This window comes from Pisolithus orientalis (assembly GCF_024613125.1).
Source record: "Pisolithus orientalis strain OTSU chromosome Unknown F5J12scaffold_51, whole genome shotgun sequence".
Lineage (NCBI taxonomy): Eukaryota > Fungi > Basidiomycota > Agaricomycetes > Boletales > Pisolithaceae > Pisolithus > Pisolithus orientalis.
In genome coordinates, this window is record NW_026260832.1 from 129,361 (window position 1) to 156,206 (window position 26,846).

Consider the following 26,846-nt stretch of genomic DNA (forward strand, 5'->3'; position numbering starts at 1 on the left):
GTCCAAGCCAGCTTCATCAAAGCTGGGCAACAGCTCTAGCAACTTGTCCAAGCTTGGGTCTAGCAAACTTGGTAAGGATGGGAAGCTCACCCCAGAAGAACACAAGTGTTGCATAGACAGAAACCTCTGCATGTTCTGCAGAGGGTCCAGTCATTTTGCTGATAAATGCCCCAAGAAAGCTGCAGGAGCCAAGGCTCATACTGTGGCCACCCCCAAAGCTGCACTGGCCTTGGGCTTGGGTCCTACCCCCAAGACAAAAAAATAGGTAGCAGCTCCCAGGACTCTGCACAATCCAGGAGCTGCATTGACTCTGGTTGTGAAAACTTGGAGGCTCATCTCAATGTGTCTGCTCTTTCCAGTCTGAACTCTTTAACCCCCTATGTCACATTAGAAACCCCAGAGTTACCTTGGCTTCATACTTTAGTGGACTCTGGCTCCACTCATTGTTTTATAGATAGTCAATTTGCTAATCAACACTCTTTTACCCCATACTTGGTCTCGCCAATCTGACTCCAGTTCTTCAATGGAATGTCCACCTTTACTATAACCCAAGTGATAGATGTCAATATCCATTTCATGTCCAGAAATGTCACCCCAGTAACCCTGTTTTTAGCCCTGTTGGATTCTGAATGTAGGATGGTTCTTGGACATGACTGGCTCACCTGCTACAATTTGTTGATTGATTGGGTATTGGGCAGTCTAACATTCCAGACTCCTGCACAAGGAATGCTAACCCTGTCAACACCCCCTGTAAGCCCAGTCTCCACCAGCCTCCCTGACTCCAGTCCTAGTGACCAACCCAGCCTTGTGTCATCTGTACTGGCCTCCAACTCCCTGGCTCGCACCCCCCTGAAGGCCCCTCTCATTTCCCTAATCAATGCAGCCACTTTTGTGTGTGCCTGCAAACTTGAAGGGTCTGTCCAGTTCCAACTTCAGCTCTGCCCCTTGGACTCAGCTCAAGCCCAATTGGCCTTGGATTCCTCTCCTCCAGCCTTACCCAATGTACTGGAAGAGTACCATGATTTTGCTGATGTCTTCAGTAAAGCCAAGGCCTCAGCACTCCCACCTTACTGGGAGTATGACCTGAAGATAGAACTCAAGGAAGGAACAACCCTGCCATTAGGCACCATCTACTCACTGTTCCAGGTTGAGCTCCAAGCTCTCTGGACTTTCATTGATGAACACCTCACCACCAGTTTCATTTGCCCAACCTCTTCCCCCTATGCTGTGCTGGTCCTCTTCATTAAGAAGAAGGATGGATCCCTTCAGCTCTGCATAGACTTCCACAGCCTGAATAAAATCACTAAGAAAGACCAATACCCACTACCACTCATCTCCAACCTCTTAGACTCACCAAGCCAAGCCAAGATCTATACCAAGATTGATCTCCAGCATGCCTACCATCTTGTCCAGATTGCCCCAGGTGATGAATGGAAGACCACATTCCAGATTCAGTATGGTTCCTACAAGTGGTTAGTGATGCCCCATCAGTAAACCACTTTGTGTGCCAGCAGTCCTAGGGAATCTGTCCAGTGCTGGACAGCTCTGGACAGCTCTGGCCAGCAAAAGTGATTTACTGATGCCTTTGGCCTCACTAATGCCCCAGCCACTTTCCAACACTTCATGAATACCATCTTCGCAGACATGTTGGATGTCTGTGTAGTTGTCTACCTAGATGACATCCTAATCTACTCTGGAGATAAGGAGTCCCATAAGCAGCATGTCCAAGAGGTACTCTGCCAGCTTTGGCTTCATGGCCTTTATGCAAAGCCAGAAAAATGTGAGTTCCACTCAGACTTGGTCAAATACCTCAGGTTCCACCTCTCCCCTGCCAGCCTCACAATGTCAAAGGAAAAAGTCCAGACCATCTGTGATTGGCCCAAGCCTTGCAAGGTCAAGGATGTACAATCCTTCCTTGGCTTCACAAACTTCTATTGCCATTTTATTTTCAACTACTCAGACATCATTGTACCACTGACTCAGCTTACCCACAAGGGGGCTCCTCAGAACTTCTCTGAGGAGTGCTGCCAGTCATTCAACAACCTCAAGGCTGCCTTTACTACTGCACCAGTCTTAACTCACTTCATCCCTGGGGTCCCCATTACCATGGAGACTGATGCATCAGACTATGCCATTGCTGGCATTCTGTCTATCACCTGTGGCAATGGCCAGATACATCCAGTTGCCTTCTACTCCTGAACTCTAACCACCCTGGAGTTGAACTATGACACCCACAATAATTTTGAATTGCTTGCCATCTTTGAAGCAATCCAGACCTGGCATCACTACCTTGAGGGTTCGGCCTCACCAGTCAATGTTGTCACTGACCATAAGAACCTTGAATACTTCTCTACCTCCAAGGTACTCACCTGCTGCCAAGCTTGCTGGTCAGAGTTCCTCTCTCAGTTCAGTATGGTCATTAGATTCAGACCTGGTAAGCTCAGGGCTAAGCCTGATGCCCTAACTAGATGATGGGACATCTACCCCAAAGAGGGGGATAGCAGCTATGCCTGAGTGAACCTGCAGAACCTGAGACCAGTCTTCACCCAGGAGCAACTAGCAGTCTCCCTCCACACTACTTATCTCGAGTACCCAGTCTTACAAGCAGTCATGCTAATGGACATAGAGAAACTACACAATGATATCCTGACCACACTGCTGGATGACCCAGTCTCACAAATCTGCCTGTTCAACATGTCTGATCCCCAGTGGTCAGTAGATGACACTGGCTTCCTTCAGCTTGATGGAAGGATCTACATGCTGGGCTCAAATGACCTCCACCTTAGGGTCTTGCAGCTTAAGCATGACCACCCTCTGTCTGGCCACTTCAGCCAAAACCAAACTCTAGAGCTCATCTGGCATGAGTATACCTGGCCTGGCCTCAGGACCTTCATCAAAGACTACATCCAGTCTTGCATGGCCTGTGCTCAGGCTAAGGTCCCCCACCATTGGCCTTACAGCCTCCTCAAACAACTCCTAATGCTGGAGAAGCCATGGAATTCCATCTCAATGGATTTTATTGAGCAACTCCCAGCCTCATCCAGCTTCACAGCCATCCTTGTAGTAGTTGACTGGCTTTCCAAGCAGGCCATCTTCATCCCCACCCATGACACCATCACAGCCCCAGAACTCACCAAACTCTTCTTACTCCATGTCTTTTCAAAGCATGGAGTACCAGCCCATGTAACCTCAGACCGAGGCTCAGAGTTTGTCTCACACTTCTTCCAGTCACTCAGCAAGGCCCTAGACATGAAGCTACACTTCACCTTGGGCTACCACCCTGAGGGCAATGGCCAGACCAAAAGGACCAACCAGACACTGGAATAGTATTTCTGAGTCTATTGTAACTATCAACAGGACAACTGGGCCAACCTCTTACCTTTGGCCAAGTTTGCTTACAACAATGCCCCTAGCACCACTACTGGTGTCTCTCCTTTCTTCACTAATAAGGGCTACCATCCCAACATCTCAGTATACCTGGAGCATGACCTTACCTCCACTTGGGCTCATGATTATGCAGTTGACCTGGACTCACTGCACCAGTACCTATGTGAGGAGATGACCCTTGCACAACAGCACTATCAAGGACTGGCCAATGCTAAACACATGCTGGCACTGGACTTTAAGGTCAGTGACCAGGTGTATGTCAAAGCTAAATACTTCCAGTCAGCCTGGCCTTCCAAGAAACTCTCAGAGAAGAACCTTGGGCTGTACCCATTCATAGCTCAGGCTGGCACCCACTTGTTCACCCTGCACCTGCTGGACTCAATGTGTGCAGTACACCTGGTCTTCCATGTTTCCCAACTTGAGCCAGCCTTCCCTAATACCATCCTGAACCAGACTCAACCACCACCCCCACCAGTCAAGGTTGATGGTGAACTAGAGTTCAAGGTAGCAGAAATCCTTGACTCCAAGGTAGACCAGTGTCACCAGTGCTGGCTTCAGTATCTAGTCTGGTGGACTGGCTATGAGGGGACTGATGAAGAAACCACATGGGTACTTGCCATGGAACTAGAAAATGCCTCTGAACTTGTGCAAGAGTTCCACTCCCACTACCCCAGCAAACCCAGCCCATACCAATAAGGACTGGTCTCAACTGGCCTCAACTTCTTTTTCTGTTTTTCCTATTGGTATCTAGTCTTCTCCTGATCTCTTACTTACCTTGTTTTCTTCCTCTTGTTTCTCTTACTTCACTGTATAACACCAGACATGCTGCATTTGCAGAGAGGAGTAACAAAGGCACTACATTATGAACACTACTTGGCCATACCCTCATCTTCCCCTTTGGCTGCCTCCTCCTTGTCTTCACTGTGGTGCTTCAACCAGTCAGCTTCCTCATGCAACTCATCAGAGTTGAGCTCAGATGAGCCCAAGTCCAAGGGGGAGACTGCCATGCCAAAGCTGTAGGACTCATCAAGTATTGACTCAAGGGCATCAGCAATTTGGCCTGGGTTTTTGACTGCAGTCTCATGAAGTTCAAAGAGGCTGGCCAGGTTGTTGGCAATCAGCCCTGCAGCCTTGATCAGTCTTCTAAGCCCAAGTACCTATCTGCACCAGCCTCAGGCTCATCAATGTCCAGCACCTCAACTGGCTTCAATTTCACCTGCTTCTTCTTGCTGGGCCTGGGATTGGGCAACTCTTCATTGGCTTTCCACTTCTTCCCCTTGTCAACCTTGGTAGTGGCCTTGGGACTGACCTCAGTACCCTTCCCATCTCCAGGCCACTGACACTTGCCCTTTGACTGGTTGCACCATATGCAGGCAACCTGCTTCTTATTACCATCCATGAGGAACTTGCAGATGGTCTTCACCCAGGTGCAGCAGGTACAACTAAAAATGGGCTTCAGACAAAACATGCAGAGTAGAAGAGGCTACTTACCTGGGGTCCATGACCACCTTTTTCACCCCACTAGCCTCACTACTACCAGCCCCAGTTTCATCACTCCTCTCAGCCTCAACCTTATGTTTCCTCTTGGCCTTCTTTTCCTCTCCTTCGACTTGGCCTTCATCACTTCTTCCTCATTGTTGGTATCATATCTGCTGGCATCATCTGGCACCTGGGTCCAGTCAACAGCAACCCAGCCTTCACTGTTGTGGTCAGTTGTGCCGATTGGCCTCAATTCAGACATGATAACTAGGATGTGAAAGAAAGATGCAAAGGGCTTAGCAGGCTACAAGTATTGGTTTTTCAAACTCAGCCAAAGTTCAGACTCAGCCTACCACTCTTGCAGGGGTCTCATGGGTTCAACCCCTAAGAGGGGGATACTGTCATGGTCATGCCTTGACCCTGGTCAGACTTGGTCTCACACTCATTCAGTCCAGCCTCAGCTTCACTAGTCCCTTACCCCAGATGTCCTAGCACAGTGAACACGGCTTTGCAGTGCATGTCACTTCAGATAAGTTCTGCCTGGCCTTGTCCCCAGTCCACCCTGTCCTGGTCTCCATTACCTTAGTCATACATTACTAATACTTGTCTTACCAATTGTCTTAGCAATCTTTGCAAGACCAGCATTACCAGTCTCCTTACTATAGTTGTCTCTGGTATATAAACTTGTAGATACCTGGCCTGTACTCTTCAGTCTGAAATCAACAAAGTTACTCTGATAATCCTACCTCAGCCTCAGCCTCAGACTGAGACCCACACAAGGGAATAGCACTGTAATCTCAGTCACTAAGTCCAATCAATCCATCCCCCTGTATCTTCAACCCTCCTCCTGATCCCAACCCCTCAGCCTCATGCCCTCTTCAGTCTCCAGTCCAGCCTCAACCCAGACACCATGAATTTGACACACTGCACCTTTACATTTCTGCACTGCCATTTGCACCAACAACCACAATGCTTTCAAGAATGCTCATGCCAAAATTCTCTCACCTTGCTGGAATGCCTACAGGAGGACTTGAAGGGTGGCCAGCTGCTCAGGTGGCAATGCAAGGGCATACTGATTGGGTTTCATCAGTTTAATTTTCCTCAGATGGAAAGAGGATTGTCTCAGGCTCAAAAGACAAGACTGTGAGGGTCTGGGATACTGAGAGAGCTGTCCAGATTGGCAGCCCTCTGGAGGGGCATACTGATTGGGTCAAGCCAGTTGCATTCTCCTCTAATGGGAAGAGGACTGCCTCAGGGTCAGATGACAAGACTGTAAGGGTGTGGGATGCTGAGGTGTCCAGGTTGGGAGCACCCTTGAGGGGCACACAGATGTGGTCTGGTCAGTTGGATTCTCCCCTGATGGCAAAAGGATTGTCTCAGGCTCTTTTGACAAGACTGTGAGGGTGTGGAATACTGAACAAGGTGTCCAGATTGGAAACCCTCTTGAGGGACACACTGGTCATGTTTGATCAGTTGGATTCTCCTCCAATGGCAAGAGGATTGTCTCAGGTTCTTCTGACCAGACTGTGAGAGTCTGGGATGCTGAGAGAGGAAACCAGATTGGCAGCCCTCTTGAGGGGAATACTGGAGTGGTAACATCAGTTGGATTCTCCATGGATGGCAAGAGGATTGCCTCAGGGTCAGATGACAAGACTGTAAGGGTGTGGGATGCTGAGAGAGGTGTCCAGATTGGCAGCCCTCTTGAAGGACACTCAGCTTTGGTCAGATCAGTTGGATTCTCCTCTGATGGCAGGAGGATTGTCTCAGGCTCAGATGATAAGACTGTGAGGATCTGGGACACTGAGAGAGGACATGTCCAGGTTGGCAACCCTCTTGAGGGGCATACTGATCATGTCTGGTCAGTTGCATTCTCCTCAGATGGAAAGAGGATAGTTTCATGCTCAAGAGACAAGCCATGATGGTCTGGGGTGCTGAGAGAAGTGACCAAAAGGGAAACCCTCTTGAAGGGCATACTATGTGGGTCTTGCAAGCTTGATTCTCTTCTGATGGCAAAATGATTGTGTCAGGCTCAGCTGACAAGACTGTGAGGGTCTGGGATACTGAGAGAGCTGTCCAGATTGGAAACCCTCTTATGGGGCATACTGATAGGGTCTTATCAGTTGGATTCTCCATGGATGGCAAGAGGATCATCTCAGGCTCTTCGGATGGGACTGTGAGGATCTGGGATGCTGAGAGAGGTGTACAAATTGGCAACCCTCTTGAGGGAAACATATTTGTGGTCCACTCAGCTGGATTCTCTTTTGATGGAAAGATGATTGTATCAAGCTCATTTGATTCAGAGAATACTGTAAGGATCTGGGATGCTTGGAGAGGTGTCCAGATTGGCAGCCCTCTTAAGGGGAATACTGATTGGGTGAAATCAGTTGGATTCTCCCCTGATGACAAGAGGATTGTCTCAGGTAGTGTTGATAAGACTTTAAGGGTCTGGGATGTTGAGGGAGGTGTCCAGATTAGTGGCCCTCTTGAGGGGCATACTGCTAAGGTCATGTCAGTTGAATTCTCCTCTGATGGCAAGTGTTATGCCCGAGCACGGTGACTTCTTCAAATGGAATAGTCATGAAACACGCGAGGTGGGAGTCTACAGGCTGAACTTGTCATAACCCCTATGGCTGAGTTATTGAAGTAATCTGACAGAGGTTCTGTCTGCTGGCGAGTCCCTAAGGTTGTTCATGTGGAGAGAGAACAAGGATTAGATCAAAGGGATGAAGCTCAGTTGCAAGCTATTGAAAAACTGCAGATACAGGATGGAGTATGTAGGACTATATACTCCTAAGTATGAGTACTGTACCAGTCGCGAGGGATGCATCGCGACGCATATCTGCAGTAATCAACAAAGTCATCAGTGAAATAGAAAGGAGTCATATGGTGTCATTTGATGGGGGTAGGAAGGATACGAAGGCTATACCGGCTGCGCAATCAATGCACAGCGAGGAGCCTGATGCCGGGTCTATAGTATAACATATAAGCAATATAAACGAGTCAGAGGCAAGGGATTGGAACAAGAAATGAACAAGTCGTCCATCAGTGGGCAGTGGATGTCAGATCACAATGGCAACACGGTCTCAGCTGGTATTGGAAATACCATGACAGCGGGAGATCCCAGCGTTCCATGGAGCATCCGGGCCCCTAGGATGGCAATGATTATTAGGGACACAACGAGGCACGTGACACATGTGACTGCGAAGAGTCGAAAAAGGAAAGGCCCCTGACCAAAGCATAACATCACCCCCCCTCTAAGGTCCTCAGACCCTTGAGGATGGGCCAGAAGTCACATTGGCAGGGCGAGTGGATAGGGGTTGGCGAGTAGTATAGATGCGGGAACACGTTCAAGAGGTGATGGGCAATGAAGGCGATGGAGTCAGCGGTTCCTTGAGGGCCAGAGTAAAGTGGGAGCCATGTCTGTTCTGGCATGACCAATGTCCCAAGTAATGGCATTGGTAGCAGGCATGTTGATAGAGGACATGGTCAGGCAGGATGGGAGACTGTCCTCCGAGGTAAAACCGAAGTTGATCTGCAGGTACGGGGACAAAGGGAGTCAAAGGGAGAGGGTCGGCGGCATGGACGGCATTGAAGTAGTTTTTATGGATTCCTGCCCATGACGCATCCTGTAACAAAACCTCCCAAGTGGAGTTGTGAGTCCCAGTACCGAGGTGTGAGCCAACCTCTTTAAACAGTTCCCCTGAATCAGCGAACCCTAGCTCCATGGCACGCCACTCCTTCTCCTTCTCCTGATCCATGATAGTCTTCTTTAATTTATCTTCCGAAGCCGATGATTCCTCTTGCTTTGGGATGATGTGATCTAGGAGCCAAGTAGCTGGAGGAGTCAGGAACTCACCTATCTGCTGCTGATGTAAATGATGGTAGGCCTCGCCTGTCACTGCTTCGGTAAGATCCAAGGAAGCCTTCTCCAGCATGTCGATCATGATTACTTCAGACAAAGGGGCTGTACCGCTTAATTTCCGAGTGCAGATCTTGGACACAAGTCCATTGATCATGTCTGACGCTCTGTAGATTTTAGACAACATCCCAAAATACTCAACCTGTTCTGGTGAGCACCTGTTAATGTTGTCCCCGTCATTGAAGACGTCAAGCGCCCTAACAATGTCCAAGTAGTCACTTGCTGAGACTGGTAATCACTGCTGGTCAAGCCGGGCAGTGGCAGCAGTTGCGAGGAGGTCAAGGGCTGCGTGTTGAGCGCTGTCGGAGTAGGTGGTAAAGGTGGTGTGAAGGTTGGTAGGTTCAGTAACATGGGTGCCACTGGCAGAGGCAGCTGGACTATCAGGGTCATTGCCAGAGTGTGCCTTTCCCTTTCAGTTACTGTCCTCACTGAGGGGGACTCTGGCCTTTGGGGCTGGGACATGTCTGACCAAGAACCCCTTGAGTGGACGTGGTCCGAGTATCCTGGTGACAGGGGGCGATACTGAACGGGGTTGAGAGACGGGCAAGGAGAACCTGGAGACATGAAAGCTGGTGGGGGATGTTGGAGGTGAGGTTGGGGCATAGACATTGACGGGGGGTACGAGCCCGTCATCGTCAGCGTAGTAAACGGATTCTGAGGCAAAGGGGATGTCGGCATAATCGCTTTCGGTGTTGGTGGAACGAGGGGAGTCCATTTAGTTATGTAGGTGTCGAGCAAGTTTGTACTGGTCGAGGGCTTCCGATGCATGATCTTTTATATGTTCCTCGGGTTCCCACGTGTTGGACAAATGGGGGAACCCTTTCCACTTGATCAGATAGCATCTCTTACCTCTACGACCATCAACCTTGTGATTCAATATTGACTCGACTTCCCACTCAATTTCATCATCCACCAATTCAGGTATAGGAGCTGCAGGCGCAGCTCCATATGTATTATTTTCAATAAATGGGAAGATGCGGGAGGCATGGAACACTGGATGAACCTTCCAAGTCGGGGGGAGATCCAATTGGAAAGCAACAGGTGATATGACATGAGTCACTTTGAATGGTCCGAGTTGTCGGGGCGCAATCTTGTCACACTGGTTTTTGATGCGCAGGTGACTTGTATCCAGGAGAACATTATCTCCAACCTTAGGCACAACATAAGTCCCTTTTGAGCAAGACTTCATCAACTCCTGTGCTTTTCGATGAGCCAAAGCAGCGACATCCCGGCTTGAGGCAAGGCGTTCCAGCCTTTCGTCAACCAAGGGTACTGGTGTTAACTGAACCTTGGGGTACTGGTGTTAACTGAACCTCAGGGTAGGGGGAAGGGTCGTAACCGAGCAGAAGGGAGAAAGGGGTCATTTGATGAACGGAGTGGATCCGGGAGTTATGAGCAAATTTGGCAGAAGGCAATTTCAATGCCCAAGAGTTTGGGAACTCCACACAGTACAAGCGGAGGTATCCTTCCACTTCTTGGTTAACTCGCTTGCTTTCTCCATTAGTTTGAGGATGGTATCCGGACAATAACTTGGTTTTGACCCCTATTGCCTTATACAGCTCCTTGGTAAATGATGACATGAACTGGGGTCCACGATCAGATATTACTGACTCTGGGATTCCATATCGAGAGTATATGAATTGATGGAACAGCCGGGCGAGCCCAACAGAGTCAATAGTTTTATGGCACAGAATGAAGAGCACAGCCTTTGTCAGGCCCTGATCGACAACTGTGAGAATAGAGTCGTATTTTTGATCTCCTGAGACAGGAAGATCAGTGATAAGGTCCATGGATATTTGTTGGAACGGGAATGTGGTTTTCAGGGTTTCATGCAGGATGACCAGTGGCGTTGGGGGGTGTGTCACAACCTTGGTGGTCTGACAGACTGGGCATCCTGCGATGTAAACCTTTATTTCCTTTCCCATACCTTCCCACCACACTTCTTTCCTCATTTTTGCAAACATCACCTTTTGTCCAGGGTGACTGGAGGACTCATGGTCATGATAGGTTCGCATACAATGTTGGCGGTGTTCAGGGGGAATATATAACTGCGTTGTTCCATATCTTTTTGTCCCATCTGTTGCAATGGTAAGATTATTGCAAGGTTCCGGACCCAATGGGGTTTTTGCTGCATCATTTCTGACACGTTCGTACAGGTCGGCAGAAATCACATAAACACCCCTAGCTCCTTTGACGGGTTCCTCAAGTGGGCAAGCATTGGGTAGCCTATTCCCTTTTGACTTTTCCTCAGGTGGGTGGGAATATGGCTTGGCGTTTTTCTGGGACTGCAAAATCTGGGTAGGAACACGATTAATTCTGCAAAGACGGTTTATTTTTAGTTGTTTTTGTATTTTTGTTATTGAAAAAGAGGGTGAAACAAGACGAATTTGGGGAACCACCCCCTCCAAAAGCCAAAGGTCCATGGGAAGGACTGTGGCAACAGGGGCCGGCTCCTCAGCTTCATTCTTGCGAGAGAGAGTATTGGCAGGGACCTGTAGGTGGCCCACCTGCCAAGAGAAACAAATGGGATATGACTGCACAGTGGCAGCCCAACAAGCTTGACGAGGGGTGAGCTGTTGGGGCTCACGATAGTATTCCAAGTTCTTGTGATCCATAAAGACCACAGTTGGTTCAACTGGGGAGAGAAGGTAAGGCCAGAAGGCCTTCAAGGCACAGATCACAGCGAGCATTTCAAGGTTGTAGACCTGGTAACGCTGTTCTGTGCCAACCAGCAACTGCGAGAGGTAGGAACAGGGGTGCCACTCATCATCCGATCCTTTCTGGGTGAGAACCGCACCAGTTCCGAGCTTCGAAGCATCCGTAAATAGCACGAAGGGCTTCAAGAAGTCAGGGATAGTGAGGACCAGAGCCGAGCATAACAAAGACTTTAATTTCTGGAACGTGGAATCGTGTTCCTCGGTCCATTGATAGGAAACCCCTTTTTTGGTTAAGTCATGGAGGGGATGAGCGATGCTTGAGAAGGAAGGGATAAATTTGCAGTAGAAATTGCAGAATCCAAGGAAACGATGGAGCCCAGTTAAATTGTTGGGGGCTTCCCAAGTACTAATGGCATCGGTCTTCATCGGCAAAGTTTCCATACGTCCTTTTCCTATAATCATTCCCAGGAATTCGATTTCTTCGGCCTCGAAGACACATTTGCTAATCTTTAGGCAAAGTCCTTCTTCCTTGAAAATTAAAAGGAACTTGCAGACACAGGCCCTGAGTTCTTCCTTCGTTTTGGCATGGATTGCTACGTCATCCATGTATCCTACCTGTTTGCCACGTTGGCGTGTGAAGGTTTGATCCATATATCTTTGAAAGGAAGGGGGTGAGTTGCATTGTCCGAAGAACATTACCGTGGGTTCGAACAACCCTCTCAGCATTATAAATGCCCCTTTCCATTCATCTCCTTCTTTGACCCACAGGTTAGTAAATCCCCAACGGATATCAAACTTGGCGTAATATTTGGATTTGACCAGCTCATCAAAAAGCGCTTGCGCATTCAGCAGAGGGTGTGCGTCCAGGATGGTGAATGAATTAAGATAGCGATAGTCTTGGATTAATCACTTCTTTCCATCCTTTTTGGCAACAAAGAACACCAGTGCTGCTTGTGGCGATGTAGAGGGTCGAATCTTTTTGCATTTTAAGTTTTCTTCAAGAAATTTGTCTAGAGCCTTGAGTTCATCTGGGGACATCAGGTATACCATTGCCTTCTTTGGTTTGAAGTCGTCCTTCAGTCTGATCTCATGGTCGAGACCAGGGCAATGGCGAGGCAGCAGGATGTCCTCTTCTGAAAACACTTCAGCGAATTCTTGATACTCCTTCGGAAGTAGCACTTCCTCCTTTGTTGAGGATAAGGCAGCCTTGAGTTCTGTGGAAAGAGTAGTTTTGTTAATTCTACTTTCCTGTTCCTTTACAGAACCATCTTCATTAAACTTGACAGCATATCCATCGTAAGAGGGGACCTGTTCCTTAATATAGATGTCGTCAGTTCAGTTCAGTACAAACCCGTCATCCCAACAAGTGATTTTGTTGTGCTCCCAGTCCATTCTTGGCTTGAACTTGCGAAGGAAGGGCATTCCTAGAAGGATATGTTCCTTCCCATTCGACATCTTTACTGGTGAACGAAGTCGTCTTGAACTTGCTCTTGACCCGATACGAAGGGATCCATAGTTTTTGAACAATTCGCTCTGAAATGAGCGAAACCTCTGTGCCCGAGTTGACGCAGACCATTACTCCTGCTGTATAATCCAGCAACCAAGCCCTTCCAAGAGGAGATCCGACTTGCATGAAGGATTCATCATCTATAGAAGTACAGTTGGCAGACAATACAGAAGCAGGACCTGCCTTAGGAGTGTCGGCGGTCCCATTTAAAAATTCAGCCCATACATCCTCATTTCCTCAGTTGTCGCCAACCGATCTCCCATATAGGCCATCTTCATTCCGTCTTGGGAAAGCACGACTCTAATACCAGGAGGCTGAGTTTTAGGCTTTGATTTGCAGTCACGCTTGTAGTGACCCTTTGCTCCACATTCGAAGCATGTAATTTCGGAGTTAGAACGTCTAACGTTCCTTCTTCTTTTGTCAACGTCCATTGCATCAGGATCTCTGGAACCTCTGCGGTAATGAATGAATTTGCGTTCATACCAAGATTCCTTTCCTTCAAGGACATGTTTGGTAGCGATCATGGTTCTTGCTTCTCCCACGCACTGGATCCACTCGATTACCATGGAAGGGGCACGTCCTGAATTGAGAACCCAATCGCAATATTCTTTGTTTAATCCTTTTCCAAAGAAAATCCCTGCTTTGTGTGACTCTTCTTTGAGTTGAGCCTTGTTAACAAGCCCCGTGAACTCGGCAATATATGACTCGAGTTCTCATTTGCCTTGGGAGATATCTGAGAGATGTAGGATAGCCAATGCAGTCTGATCGCTGGATTCGAAAGTAGCTTTGAGACATTTGACGAATCGCTGGAAAGTATCAGTGTACCAGATTGTTCCGTCGAGAAGCTTATTTTCATTTTGGTAATTTTCGGCAAAGGAGACAGCAGCTCCCTTGGTCATGTACGTGAGGGCAAACAAGATCTTGAGCAATTCCATGTTATAGATGTGCTTGTTCAGGTTCAGGTAGCCTTCAACTTGCGTGACCCAAGTCTGAAGCCCATTGTGGCTTCCGTCGTATTCTCCAGGACGCCCAACATTAAACTCCCTTCCTCCATTGGGTGGGTGGACATCATACAAGTCGTCAGGATCTACTGGGGCCTTACCCTTACTGGGCCCACCAATGGGGTCCTCTGGGGGAATTACCTTTCCATAGTTCCTGGCATACCAAACTCGTAGAGCCGAGTCTGTAGGCATTCCTGTTGGAAAGGGGTCACTTGACTGTCCACTGGCTATCTTGCGCCAGTCTTCTGCCAAAGAGCGCTTTTGTTCTTCCAACTTTTCCTTCAGTTCCACTTCGGAGAAAACCTTAGATGGCATCTCAGGGACTGATTCTCCATGACCAAGTGTCATGGACATAACGGGTGATTTGCGCAATTCTTGTTCTTCCTTGAGGACTGATCCGAAAGAAGTATCAGACTTCTGATCATCTTCTTCTTCTGAACTACACGTGACTTCTGATTCCCTAAAACAGGACAGATATGACAACCGGGGATTACTAGCTGTGGCTGACAGCCCTAGTCTTCCTGGTATCAGGGGTAGAGGCAGGTTCCTGCTGAGTCCTAATGGTGTAATTCAGGGAGGGACTGGAGGACCTGACTTCCGAGGGTTAGACACTTTAACGAGAAGTGATAATGAAGGCTGAGGGAGGATTTATTTCTCGAAAGAAACCTGTCAGTGTAGTGAAGTAGTGTGCAAGTGACTTTACACATAGGGAGACATGAGCGTGGAACTCTAGGGAGGCGATCTATTAAAGCCTAGTGGCTGCCTGTAGAGCGGTGGATTTGATTAAGGGTAGAGGGATGCTTCTCAATTTTGTTATTGGTGCTGAATGGAGTCCGAGTTGAGAGGCAGATGGAAAAAGCAAGTTAGTCTTTACACTGAGGGAGACCAACGAGCCTTTGGAGAGTTGAGTTCAGTTTGTTGAAGTTCAGTAACCGAGGGACAAGTAGACTTTCGTGAAGAGGTTGACGAGTCCTGAAAGCTGCGTAGAGTTTTTCGATTTTGTTATGCCCGAGCACGGTGACTTCTTCAAATGGAATAGTCACAAAGCATGTGAGGTGGGAGTCTACGGGCCGAACTTGTCGTAACCCCTATGGCTGAGTTATTGAAGTAATCCAACAGAGGTTCTGTCTGCTGGCAAGTCCCTAAGGTTGTTCACGCGGAGAGAGAACAAGGATTAGATCAAAGGGATGAAGCTCAGTTGCAAGCTATCGAAAAACTGCAGATACAGGATGGAGTACATAGGACTATATACTCCTAAGTACGAGTACCATACCAGTCGTGAGGGACACGTCGCGACGCATATCCGCAGTAATCAACAAAGTCATCAGTGAAATAGAAAGGAGTCATACAGCATCATTTGATGGGGGTAGGAAGGATACAAAGGCTATACTGGCTGCACAATCAATGTGCAGTGAGGAGCCTGATGCTGGGTCTATAGTATAACATATAAGCAATATAAACGAGTCAGAGGTGAGGGATTGGAACAAGAAATGAACAAGTCGTCCATCAGTGGGTGGTGGATGTCAGATCACAATGGTGACGCAGTCTCAGCTGGTATTGGAAATACCATGACAGCGGGAGATCCCAGCGTTCCATGGAGCATCCAGGCCCCTAGGATGGCGACGATTATTAGGGATGCAACGAGGCACGTGACACACATGACTGCGAAGAGTCGAAAAAGGAAAGGCCCCTGACCGAAGCATAACAGCAAGAGGATTGTCTCAAGCTCAGTTGATAAGACTGTGAGGGTCTGGGATATTCATGCCTATGAGGGTTGCATGGCAAGATGGGCTGCCTACCATCCAGACAGTACAAGTGACCCATCTGATATTATCAATGGTGAGAACTGTCCCCCTTGTGATGTGTTGTCTTCAATTAACCAACTTCCATCTACTGCAGCATACTCAATCCACTTTTCATCACTCTCCTCACATGCACTGCATGATGCTCAACAACTGCTTGATGGCCTTCTGGGGGAAGATGTCCATGTGATGTGTGAACCAGTCAAGCTTTTCAATGATGGCCGGATCAGAGGCCCAAAAGGGAAATTGTTGCTTTGGGTCCCTCCAACATTTTGGGAGCCATTTTACTCAATGTGGAACCCAGCAATTATTTCAAGGGGTGGTTGTATAGAACTGGACTTGAGCCAGATGGTTCATGGGGATAAGTGGTATCAATGTTTCACACCAGTCATTTAGCCTTAGTATGACCTACATGACTTTGTATTCTATGATTCATAAGCAATGGTTACTCAATCACACTGTCTGACATTCAGCTTTACATGTCCTCTCAGTACCCCACATCTGCCTCCTGCATCACTGCCTCTCTGCTGCCCACACCACATGTACATACATACATGTCAATCTTCGAGTGGGAAGGTCCAGCACTCACAGGGATGGCTACAGAAACTAGTAACCAATATGAAACTGATTAGCAGAGGTATGGTGGAGCAGTAGTGGATGGAGTGAGCATAACCCATGGATTGGGAGGGGTGTATGTAGGCAACATGTCACTGACTTTACTGTCTGCTTCATGTCTTACTTGTCTGTTAGTCTTTGATGATCAGTTCCCCAGACCAAATTGAGATGATAACATGAATACATGACCATCCTACAGATCATAAGAAAGCAAGTATAGTATGCATGACAACAATGTATGGATGACACCCTATCCACATTTCACTTGACCACTTTCATTCCATGTACTTCGAGAATGTGTTATTCCTGTCATCATGCATACCATCAGTACAGATGATGTGTGCATGCATAGGATACATGACAAGAGTGTCAACTCACGTGAATGCAAATCCGATACAGTTGTTATCTGCATCAAAGACCTGTGCATTGTAACAAGAGATCCATTAAACCCTCCCCCCGAAAATCAGAAGATCAGGAACCACTCACTACATAATACCTCTCCATGAACTTCTGCCCAATAATAAAGTCCAAGCCCTGCCCACTCAATGTTCCCAAATTTGCGACAACGCCATACTGTTTCCCGGCGACACCACCCCATGCCTCATTCTGATCAGTGGGAATGAGTTGAACAGCAACATCCATTGAAAAGATGGTATCGCCAATTGTAAAGTTAAGAGGTTGCATGTAGGGGATGGAACTGGGAGGAATGGTGATGAGACCAGTGAACTTGTCAAGTGTAGCACCAGGGATGGAGGAGCGGTACACATCGAAGGAGTCGTCCGCAAGAAGGACCTCTACAAAGATAGAAGGTGTCTGCATATGTACATGGAAGGAAGGGAAGGGGGCAGACATACGTGTTGTACCAGTGTCGACAATCCCTGCTGTAGATTCAGAAAAGACAATTTTGTTACCGTAGGTTGCAGAGGTGATGTTGATCCCCCAATAGTAAGCAGAAGGAAAGGTCTTCGTCACAGGGGTATATGTCAACTCGCCTTCATATTGTCGCCCTCACATCAACATCATTGAGCATGTTCTTCATAAAGGACGTGTCATAGTGGAGACACCTTACCTGGGACGAGTCGATGCCGCCGTACGTGATTGCTCTATCTGATTGATGATTCGGTGCTCAAAAATGATATAACACGAACGAAGACGGTTGGGCTCACTGGTGTCACTGGAGTTATTTGCAGGCGCAAAGTACATGCCTAAAACTTGATCATAGATCAACCCCTGCGAGACGGCATTGTTCATCACGGTCGGGATGGTTGCGTTGGTATCGGGAGAAAGGGTGCCCTGAGTAAGAATGACAGGTCCCACACCGATGATACCGTCGACGCCTTCAAAATCAGCATAAGAGAGTGCGTCACCAATGGATTGGTTGGTGATGACGAGGTTAGGTGCGAGAGTGACTTGGTCGAGGTCTACAGTCTCGTGCTAGGCATGCACGTGTGCAGGGCGAATATTATGCACGTGCATTCTATGCCAGAGATGTAACCTAGACCGTATGTGACGTTGACAGTCTCACCAGTAGGAATGCTGGTGTTCGTCCGCACGTACTTTATTCCACTCCCACAAAATGTGTTCGAGCTGCCAGTGTCGACGACGAGGTTGTAATTAGTGGGCGGACTGCCGATGCCGACACTGGTAGTATACTGGACGTACGCCAAGTTAGTGGCGGGGACAATGGCTGCGCCAGTCGACACACGGTTCTTCAGGAAGGAAGCGCGGGCACGATCGGCATCGGGCAGTCCCTTGAGATATGCACCTGAGCGTTGAAGTCTTGTGAGAGGTATGCTGACGAAGGCCGGATACCGAGGTAGCGAGAAGCACTATGGCAGAGAGGGTCGCAAGGGATCGCACGCTGGTGGCTAGCTGAGAGAAATCGGTACTCGATGCTCATGGAGAAACATCCATTTATAAAGGTGGACACATGAACGTCGGTACGGGTGATGCATGTACAAGGGGCAAGAGTCACATTGTTGTTCTGGGAGATCTGAACGTTCCGCCTAAGGATGGCGTGTGGGCCGCACTTGTCGTTACGAGGTTCCTGCCACCCCGAACCACTCACCTATCAAGGTCTCAGAGTTCCAGCTTTATATCCAAGTATCATAAATGCCTTGAGATTGCGATATCCAGGGAGGGAGTGACACATACCATACGGCGAAACATCGGTGTGCTCGACTTTCGGAAAAGAGCAACACGGACACCGTCTCTGGTAGGGAGGCCCTCTTATCACTGCCAGAGCACACGACGTTCAGAGCCGTTTTTATACGCAAGCGCTGTAGTGGCAAAATGTCAGTTGCTCAGCCAAGGAAGTCTTTTGGAGTCAATCACCGGACCGGCTATCAGTATTATTGATGGATCGTCGACAGAAGACGGACCCAGTCACAGTCCGCCCTTCTGGTGTGGCAATAAAAAAAAGTCGCTCGACGGCCGACTAGCTCAGTTGGTTAGAGCGTCGTGCTAATAACTCGATCCTGTGGTGGCTCGGCCTGATCATCCTGAGCTGGCCGCAGGGTTGGTACGCGAAGGTCGTGGGTTCGATCCCCCCGTTGGCCATGGCCATTTTTTTGTTATTGTTGCCCCTGACTCCCTTATGTAATCCACACTATAAGGTCGAACGTTGAACATTCGGCTTTCACTCCCAGCTTTCTCCAGTACTTGTCGACGACGATGGCGACCTACTCTGCCTTTTTCTCGTCTGGTCTTCTTGCTCCTGGGATCACTAGACCATCTAGCCCAGTCGATCCAGTCGACCGGGAATCCTTACAGCCACCGATTACACCAACCACACCACACGCGAAGCCTGTCGCGGCGAACGCGGGTGGTGAACGTCCCCACATGCGCAGGCGGCGCTCAAGCATTAATATCGCTGCCAGTCCAATGGCTGCTATTAAGTCCCCCAGCCGAAATGCCACCAGTGCATTCCAACGGGCTGGCATCATGTCTCCTACACGCAGCCGCGCTGGAAGTGTGAACGAGGCATCTGAGAACAATTCTCTCTTTGGGAGAATGAGAAGTGGAAGTGTCACTGTAATGCAATCTGTTCGGTGGGTCCCTTCCTTGCCCATGTGTTGCACGGACTGAGGCATACTGCAGGACGCGTCGCGTCGTTCGTCGCACAGTTCCTACTGCCCCTCCACCGAGCGTGCCACTCCCAGCAGTCCCTCCGCCATCTCCAACATCCAAATGTTCAGGTGGACTTCTTCCTCCACCGACAATCCACCTTCCGATCCCACGCCAACCACTCTCGATTCGCGGCGCTGGGTCATGGACAGATAATACATATTCCACATTACCCTCTCCCACCCTTCTTTCGCCGACGTTGCTCAGTCCGGATTGCCCTCCAAAATTGCCATCGAGGATGATGCCTTCTCGCGCATCCAGCCCTGCCATCCCGGACCACGCCCAATACTTTGATGGTTCTATCGACATAGACATAGACATGAAAGAGCATTAGATCATCGCTGCAATATCCAACTAGACAAGAAATGAATTGACGAGGACTCGATGTCCTCTCCGAAGCTGCTGTACGACGGGTCGTACACGTTCCCCATCACCGCTCTTCTACCGCTTCGATTCATTCTTCCGGAATGCACATGAACGCTGCATTTCATTCACTTCTCACCCCCCTTTCACCCGGTTTGACTCTATTTATAGTAACTACTGTGCTAGACCTAATAACGATCCTCTCGCAACCATTGTTTCCCATACATCTTTTCGTTCTTGTGCTGACTTCTGTCTTGTTCTCAGTTTCAAAGGCCGGCCCTCGTATATCCATGTAACTCTTTCCCTGTGCTCTCTCATGCGTTCCGATCCATGTTTGGAATAAAAAGCTAGACACGTTTCTACAGTCGTGTTGGTCGCCATCGAAACCTGGGACTCGTGGTGATGGATATGTGACATTATGTACATTGTTCCTGCAACGTGTTCCATGTCTCGACGCATGTCCCGGAACGCGTAGTCGATCACGTGATGAATATCAATACATTCTCGGAACTCATGTCGTAATCTCGAGAAGCGTAGAATGAAGAAAAGAGATTGATATACATGATAAACACAAGCATATCATATATACTAGATTATTCCTTTCCCCAACTAACGCCTGAGGTACGTACGCATGCAGTGTACAAAATCAACAATCATAGAACATTATCCATCCGTGTGAGGTCGGCTCGCCCACCCATATACCTACTGCGTCTTATTATGATACGCGAGAAGTACTCCCTCCCTCCCTTCCTCCGCGCTGTTCGACTGAGGATAACAAAGGACAGTCCTAACTGACATTACTCTTCCTCGTCTTCAAACCTCAATATCTGCGCATCCTCATCGACAGGTACATCTCTATACCCTCTTCTGGATCTGAGCCCACCAACAAGGCTGTCGATACTCGAAGAGACATAAGCGTATGCGATACCTGCCAATCCGAGGAGGAACCAAGGTACGGACGCGAGCGTGTCAAAGGCGTTGCCTGAGCTAGTGCCAAGGGAGCCGAGAGGCTGATAATCGGAGGTGGAACTTGGAAGCCGAATCGTTCTGCGCGCGCAAAAGTTTAGTCATCACCGCGGAAAAACGTGACAACACGTACCCTCTGGCAAGTCCACTCTTCTTATACCACCACCACACGACCAATGCCGTCACCGCAATCGGGAACATCAGAATCGTTAGCCAGAAGAATGTACTATGACCTCTCAACCCCGGACAACGATGGCTTGAGCCTCGATCGGGCCTATATCCACCTTCACAGCTGGAATACGGGACTTTGCGGTACGCAGTCCTTTCGTACCAGTACTCGTCATTGCCGCGACATGAGTTGTCCGATTCGAGAGGTGTCATCCCAGAGATAAGGACGCATTTGCCTTCGTCGTTTTTGGCGTAGTTGAACTCACTAGAAAAAGGAGATGAGGAACAAGAAGAGATAATCGTTTGCAGAAGGCACAACGTACCATTCGAAGTCTTCTTCCGTACATGCACAGTTGCGTACGATCTTCTCTTCGACTTTGGAAATCTTGCCCACAACGCAATTTGCGTCACGCTTACGGCGGTGGTAAAGCGTCTATCCGTTGCCGTCGATTAGAGTTCCAACAACGAAAAACGATAAGGTAAGACCGTACCTGACGGCCAAACAGGCAGACTTCTTGTCTCTCCTCGCTCGGGCTCCACAGCTCAAAGTCGTCGTGGCCCGGATTGTCCTCCTTCAGTTCACCTAGCGAATAAAAGCATGTTAGTCAACGGCGACCTCCCACCGAAATCTCGAATATTCACATTGCCGATGGGTGAGCGATGTAAAATCGATATGTACGATCACCGACGATACCGAGGACTGCGGTCTATACCCGATCAGCATAAACTTGCGACTCGTATCTTCCTGCACCGTCACGATTGCCCTGATCCTTAACTTGTCCTTACTAAACTGATACTCTCTCCATGTCAACCCTTCGTCCGTAGTGAACAAGACATGATCTGTCGGCTCTTCGTCGTTCACAAGTAAAATCACCGAGCCAGAATCTCCGAACTCCCAAAGGTGCGCGTCTTTATGCACTTCTTGCCAGGTGAATCCGCCATCTCGAGAGAGGAAGGTATCGCTCTCGGTGTAGGGTGCAAGAATTTCACCAACGTTTCCGACCGCCATGACGACCCCTACGACCGCGGGACTGCTGTACGTCGCACGGGCATCGGTACGTTCGGTGTACCCATGCACGTGGAGAGCACACTTCTGAAAAATGTGTAATTGTCATTCGAAAAGATGCTAGGAGGATCTACGGGATTGAACTCACCGTCGTCGAGCAAGAGTATGGCTGTCCGAGCGAATCCGATTGCGGCGGCGTTAACGGTTTCCAAGTCCCACCTACCATGCGTTTTATGTAAATCCACCACCAAAAGAACCACGCACGAAATGACACTCACCATCATTGTGCGTGATCCTTGTCTGCAAAGCTTTCAATCCCGTTAGGGCCGCCTCTGCAGGGTTCGCAACGACATTTGCGAGCGCGATCCCGTCCAACCCAGCAAACTTCTCGAAATCGACGAACCCATGTTGATCGCGATTCACGTTCTCAACCGACAGGCCGAAGTAGGTCCCGTTAGAATTGGATTTGAGGATGTTGCCCCAGTACGGAGCCGGGTGTTCACTCATGGTCATGTGTAAGAAGATGGCGTCCGTGCTGGATTCGAGGACGGTATATGCCTGTTTCGAGGAGGGCCAAGTGAGATGGATAGTAGTGCGGCGAACGCAAAGGAACGTACGTGGGTGTTGGGGTGCATCCCAGGTGGGAATTGTCCCTCTGCGAACGTCCGACCGTCTAAGGACACCTGAAGATCCAATGCATTCCTTTGGGGAACGTACTACGCACCAAAGTCAATCCCACAGGTCCATAATACATCACAAAACGACGCACCTCTGCGACGATCAAAAATTCAGAAAACTTCGTAAACCCAACGACGTGATCAAATAGCTTGGTCTGCTTCCCATAGTAATCGCGACCAGAGATAAGTTGCAATGGGTTATTCCTTCCAAACATACGCTGGGAACCTTCTTTGTGGAGATACGACTCGCATAGAATCTGCGTCATGTCGATCTTCAGTTCGTCGTCGCGCGCCCATGCACAGTTGACGACGTAGTCATCGATGAAATGCCAAGTCCGTCCGTGATCTCTCGTGTACTGAGCTTCCGCACGACACCGTTCACCAGAACCGTCACATCCGACATCTCCAACCCAAATCAAATAGTCCGAGCGTGGCTGGAAACTCAACACACTCGCGCGGAATGTGTTCGGTCGGGATGGAGCGTTGGCTTCGTGCCAGAATCGTCCACTGCTGGATGTGTAGTAGTATTTGGAGGTGTCCGTGATGAGGTAGGCGCGATCGGATGTGTGAGAGTTCATGTAGAAGGCGAGGAAACGTTCGCCAGGGTATTTTTGTTCCCAGGTGAGGCCTTCATTACTGGATTGCCAAATTGTATGGTCGGAAAGGCGAACCAAAATTGTCTGTGGGGGTACGCACACGTCAGGTATCCAATTAAGATGAACAAGAAACTTACGCTGGAATCCTTAAAGAACTCGTACTGAATGATATCAGCGGAGAATTCATGCTGGGTACGACAAGTCATCTACACCAGGATACGGCAAGAAAAATGCACGCGCTACTCACGATCTGGCTCGTAACCTCCCCTTCTGCAGGTTGGGCTTTACAAGACGAAAAGAGAGGACGTCAGGTGACCTCCCAAATCAGCGACACGTACATAACCAGGAACTCACCTTGCGAACACGACTTCGACACGGGCTCGTCCTTGCGCAACCCACGACCCTTGTCACATTTATCCCCCGCGATCAAGCGATACCCCGACGAACCCATGTAGGTCTCCTCCGGCCGACCTGAGGTGCACATGTTACTCGGAATACGTTCCAATCCTGACGGAATGCATTGGTCGCCACTTCGGATGTAATTGTAGTCGCTGAGATAGAGGGAGTACCAGTGAGTGATGGCCAAGAATGCCCAAGAAGCGCATGTACTAACCACTCGTAGTCGTGATCCTCGCAGGGACATGGTTCGTCATGTACGACAGGATCGATGAACTTATCACCGACATAACAGTCCGCATCGGCCTTGCGCCGCTTATACCATTGCTTCAATCCATCCCTCTTTGGTCAGCCAAGGCGTCGCAAAGCAGCTGGTTGAAAACAACGCACCTTGACGCCTAATAGACACTCGGTCTCTGGCTTCGCACGTGCATACCACTGCTCAAAGTCGTTATCCCCGCATTTGCGCGACCGAATTCCTGCAAAGTCGAGGTGGATGATCGCATACCGACCTTGCCCCGCTTTCTGGTCTTCTCGTGCGATCTGTACGAGGAGTATGAACTTTTGAGAAGTAGCGTCTGAGACGCCGGTAAGACCTCTCGCGCGGACGGACATGCCGAGGTTGTAAGATTTCCTGTTGAAGAGTCAGAACGTACACTACGGTGCGGCGAAATGCGATAAGGTGAAGGTGATATGAGAAGCGTCACGCACCAACTTCTACCGAAATCCAAGGAGTATAGCACCGTGTTTGTTGGGCCCTCGTCGTTCACAAGTACAATGATGCTCCCAGAATCTCCGAATTCGTATATATGCGCATTGCGTTGGATCATTTGCCACGACAGACCTGCATCGGTGCTCAGAAAAGTATCGCATTCCTCGTATGGGGCGAGTTGTTTCCCAATTGAGCCTATCCCGATGGCGAAACCAGGTGCCGACGAGGAGAACACCCGACCAAAGTTGTGTGGGTTAGTTACAGAGTAGAAGTGAAGCGAGCAGGACTCTTCGTCGTTAGGGTTGCAGGATATACCATTTCCATCGACGTCACGAGACGGGGCACGTAGGGGTGCCCACGAGCTCCCTAGGTCAGAGTTGAGTACACACGTTAGATGAAGGAGAGATAGTGGTACCGTCGTTAAGGGTAATCATGGACCTCAGTTTCTTGGGCTGGCCCTTCCTTTCCACATCCAATGAATTGCTCACGACATTCGCAATCCCGACGCCGTCAATGCCATACACGTTCTCATAATCGACATACCCAGCCGGGTTCCTATTCGTATCGCGCAACGACTCGACAAAGTAGGTTCCGTTTGAGTTGCTGACAAACAGAGTGCCGAGGGCGCCTTGGTTCTGGCTTAAGACATCGACGGCGAGAGAGTGTACGGTCGATTCGACAATCGTGTACGCGTTCTCACGTAGACGTGCTTGCGACGCGTGCGGGAACTGGGCTTTGGCCCATTCCTTGGTGTCCACTGTGACGTAGAGCATCATTGCACCGTCTGCACCTGGGGAGAGGTCTTTGAGGGCCACGACGGCAAATTTGGAGACTATGGCGAGTGCGACGACACCCTTGGCGCCACGACCCATGCCAAGGGTTTCGAGAGTGGTAGTGCGGAAGAAATCAGTGCTGGAGTAGAGGCGGCTTGAGGAAATGGAGTGGGATTCGCCTGTGGAACTGGAGTCGAAGCCGACACAGTAGATAAGGTCGGGGTGGGCGTCATGTTTGAAGTCTTTACTGCTATGCGCAAATTGGCAGCGCGTTGTGTCTGAAAGGAGTTCTTTTGCCTCAGATGAGAATCCGTCGGTGGTATAATATGTCTATGAATTGGAAGAGATGTTAGGCTGTAGCATGAGAGCACACGGTCGTATGACGTACGACGTCCGTGCATGACCTTCCCCATCCTGAGAGGGTGCATTCGGTGCCCTGGTAGAGGATATACCCCCATTTGGTAGGGTCCGAATGGAAGGACAGAGGGAGAGGTGTAAAGGCAGGGGCTGAAGGGACGGAGAACGAACGCCACGTCTTACCGCGGTCTTCTGTGCGGTAGTGAGTCGTGCCCTCTGTCAGTACGAATGCCTGGAATTGGTGTGAGTGAACGCAACGAACGGGAGATGGACACAGACGTAGCGCGTATCGAAAGGGTGTGCTATGACCATGAGTGCCTCGCCTCTCGGAATGCCAGACGCCCTATCCCAAGTCTTGCCCTCGTCTTGGGTGATGTAAACGTCGCCGTCGACAGCGTCATAGTAAACCGCTGTCTAAACAGATTGTGTGAGGGGAAGACGAACGTATACCAATGCAACCGGGACACTTACTGGCGTGTCCTCGAAGAAGAAAAGTCTGCCGGGTAAATTGTCAAAGTAAGATATGCTCATCTGTGGGTCCTGGGCCAGTGCGAACCCCATGTAGAGCAGCAAGCTAAGGGCCGCCCATAGAAAAGCAGCTGTCCTGTGAGCTGGGGCCATTATCGACGCACTGCACAGTCGGGTACGCGTATGGGGAGACCCTTGCCCGCAGTTACCACAGTCGCAGTAGTGACACAGCCACAGCCTCGTCTGGACTCTGTACGTCACCACGGCGAGCACAGCATATCTCTTAGCGTCAGACATTGGGCACCACCCTCCATGCAACTCGATCTCAGTAAGTTGTCAGTATGGATGCCATGCAATTACGACTGTGACGACTGGGTAAATAAGGGGATCAACACTGCGTCTCCTCAAGTCCAGATGAAGTAAGAACACGACTCAGGGCCCTATGCTTTGCCTGGCCGTTTCGAACGGCGCTAACATTACTTTATCCATGCCGAATCATGGTCCTACAAACGCGTTCCTGGCCATTCCACTTCATCTGGCACTCCGCTTGGAACATGATGCAAAGGAAACAATGGTTCCTTACAAGTTCACCTTGAGGGATGAAGTTGTAGATGGTAAGTGATTGCTCTGAACTCGAAGCTTGAGGATTGCAGCTCTACGCGGACCGTGTTACGCTATGCATGGTCATCTTGAGGTCTGGAGATGGAGTCCACCAGCGTAAAATAGCCATCATAGAAGCTCTCAAGTTCACTGCAACTTAGTCGATTTGTACAAAACGTTGAATATGTTGCCCCGAGCTCTGCTTTGACTGGTAAACCAATTTCTACTTTGTCTTCCATGTGACCAGATATGGTGCGACTCGCCCTCATTC

General features: G+C 49.3%; 3 protein-coding genes and 1 non-coding gene across 4 annotated transcripts; 2 read left to right on the top strand and 2 right to left on the bottom strand.

Moving 5' to 3' along the window:
* Positions 1-16,838: 16,838 nt before the first annotated feature.
* On the bottom strand, positions 16,839-18,267 carry F5J12DRAFT_907426 (acid protease; the record flags this gene model as incomplete). Its single annotated transcript, XM_051748936.1, has 6 exons — positions 16,839-17,161; positions 17,222-17,354; positions 17,437-17,474; positions 17,534-17,788; positions 17,863-18,132; positions 18,180-18,267. 6 exons carry the CDS (start codon positions 18,265-18,267, stop codon positions 16,839-16,841), a joined length of 1,107 nt encoding a protein of 368 aa, XP_051595630.1.
* A 531-nt stretch (positions 18,268-18,798) lies between these two features.
* Positions 18,799-18,926, top strand: F5J12DRAFT_t192. The gene has a single exon. It is a non-coding gene; the product is annotated as a tRNA-Ile (tRNA).
* Positions 18,927-19,040: 114 nt separating this feature from the next.
* Positions 19,041-19,827, top strand: F5J12DRAFT_907427 (uncharacterized protein; the record flags this gene model as incomplete). Its single annotated transcript, XM_051748937.1, has 2 exons — positions 19,041-19,417; positions 19,467-19,827. The coding sequence occupies 2 exons, from the start codon at positions 19,041-19,043 to the stop codon at positions 19,825-19,827; spliced, it is 738 nt and encodes a 245-aa protein (XP_051595631.1).
* A 532-nt stretch (positions 19,828-20,359) lies between these two features.
* On the bottom strand, positions 20,360-26,213 carry F5J12DRAFT_860387 (uncharacterized protein). The gene is made up of 19 exons (XM_051746849.1): positions 25,979-26,213; positions 25,787-25,921; positions 25,539-25,739; positions 24,793-25,480; positions 24,377-24,743; positions 24,056-24,299; positions 23,883-23,992; positions 23,624-23,820; positions 23,517-23,551; positions 23,407-23,457; positions 22,766-23,353; positions 22,614-22,712; positions 22,275-22,554; positions 22,145-22,215; positions 21,633-22,083; positions 21,482-21,573; positions 21,314-21,423; positions 20,956-21,255; positions 20,360-20,903 (listed from the first exon to the last, which is right to left on the bottom strand). Exons 1-19 carry the CDS (start codon positions 26,126-26,128, stop codon positions 20,654-20,656), a joined length of 4,419 nt encoding a protein of 1,472 aa, XP_051595632.1. The 5' UTR covers positions 26,129-26,213; the 3' UTR covers positions 20,360-20,653.
* Between the last annotated feature and the right edge of the window lie 633 nt (positions 26,214-26,846).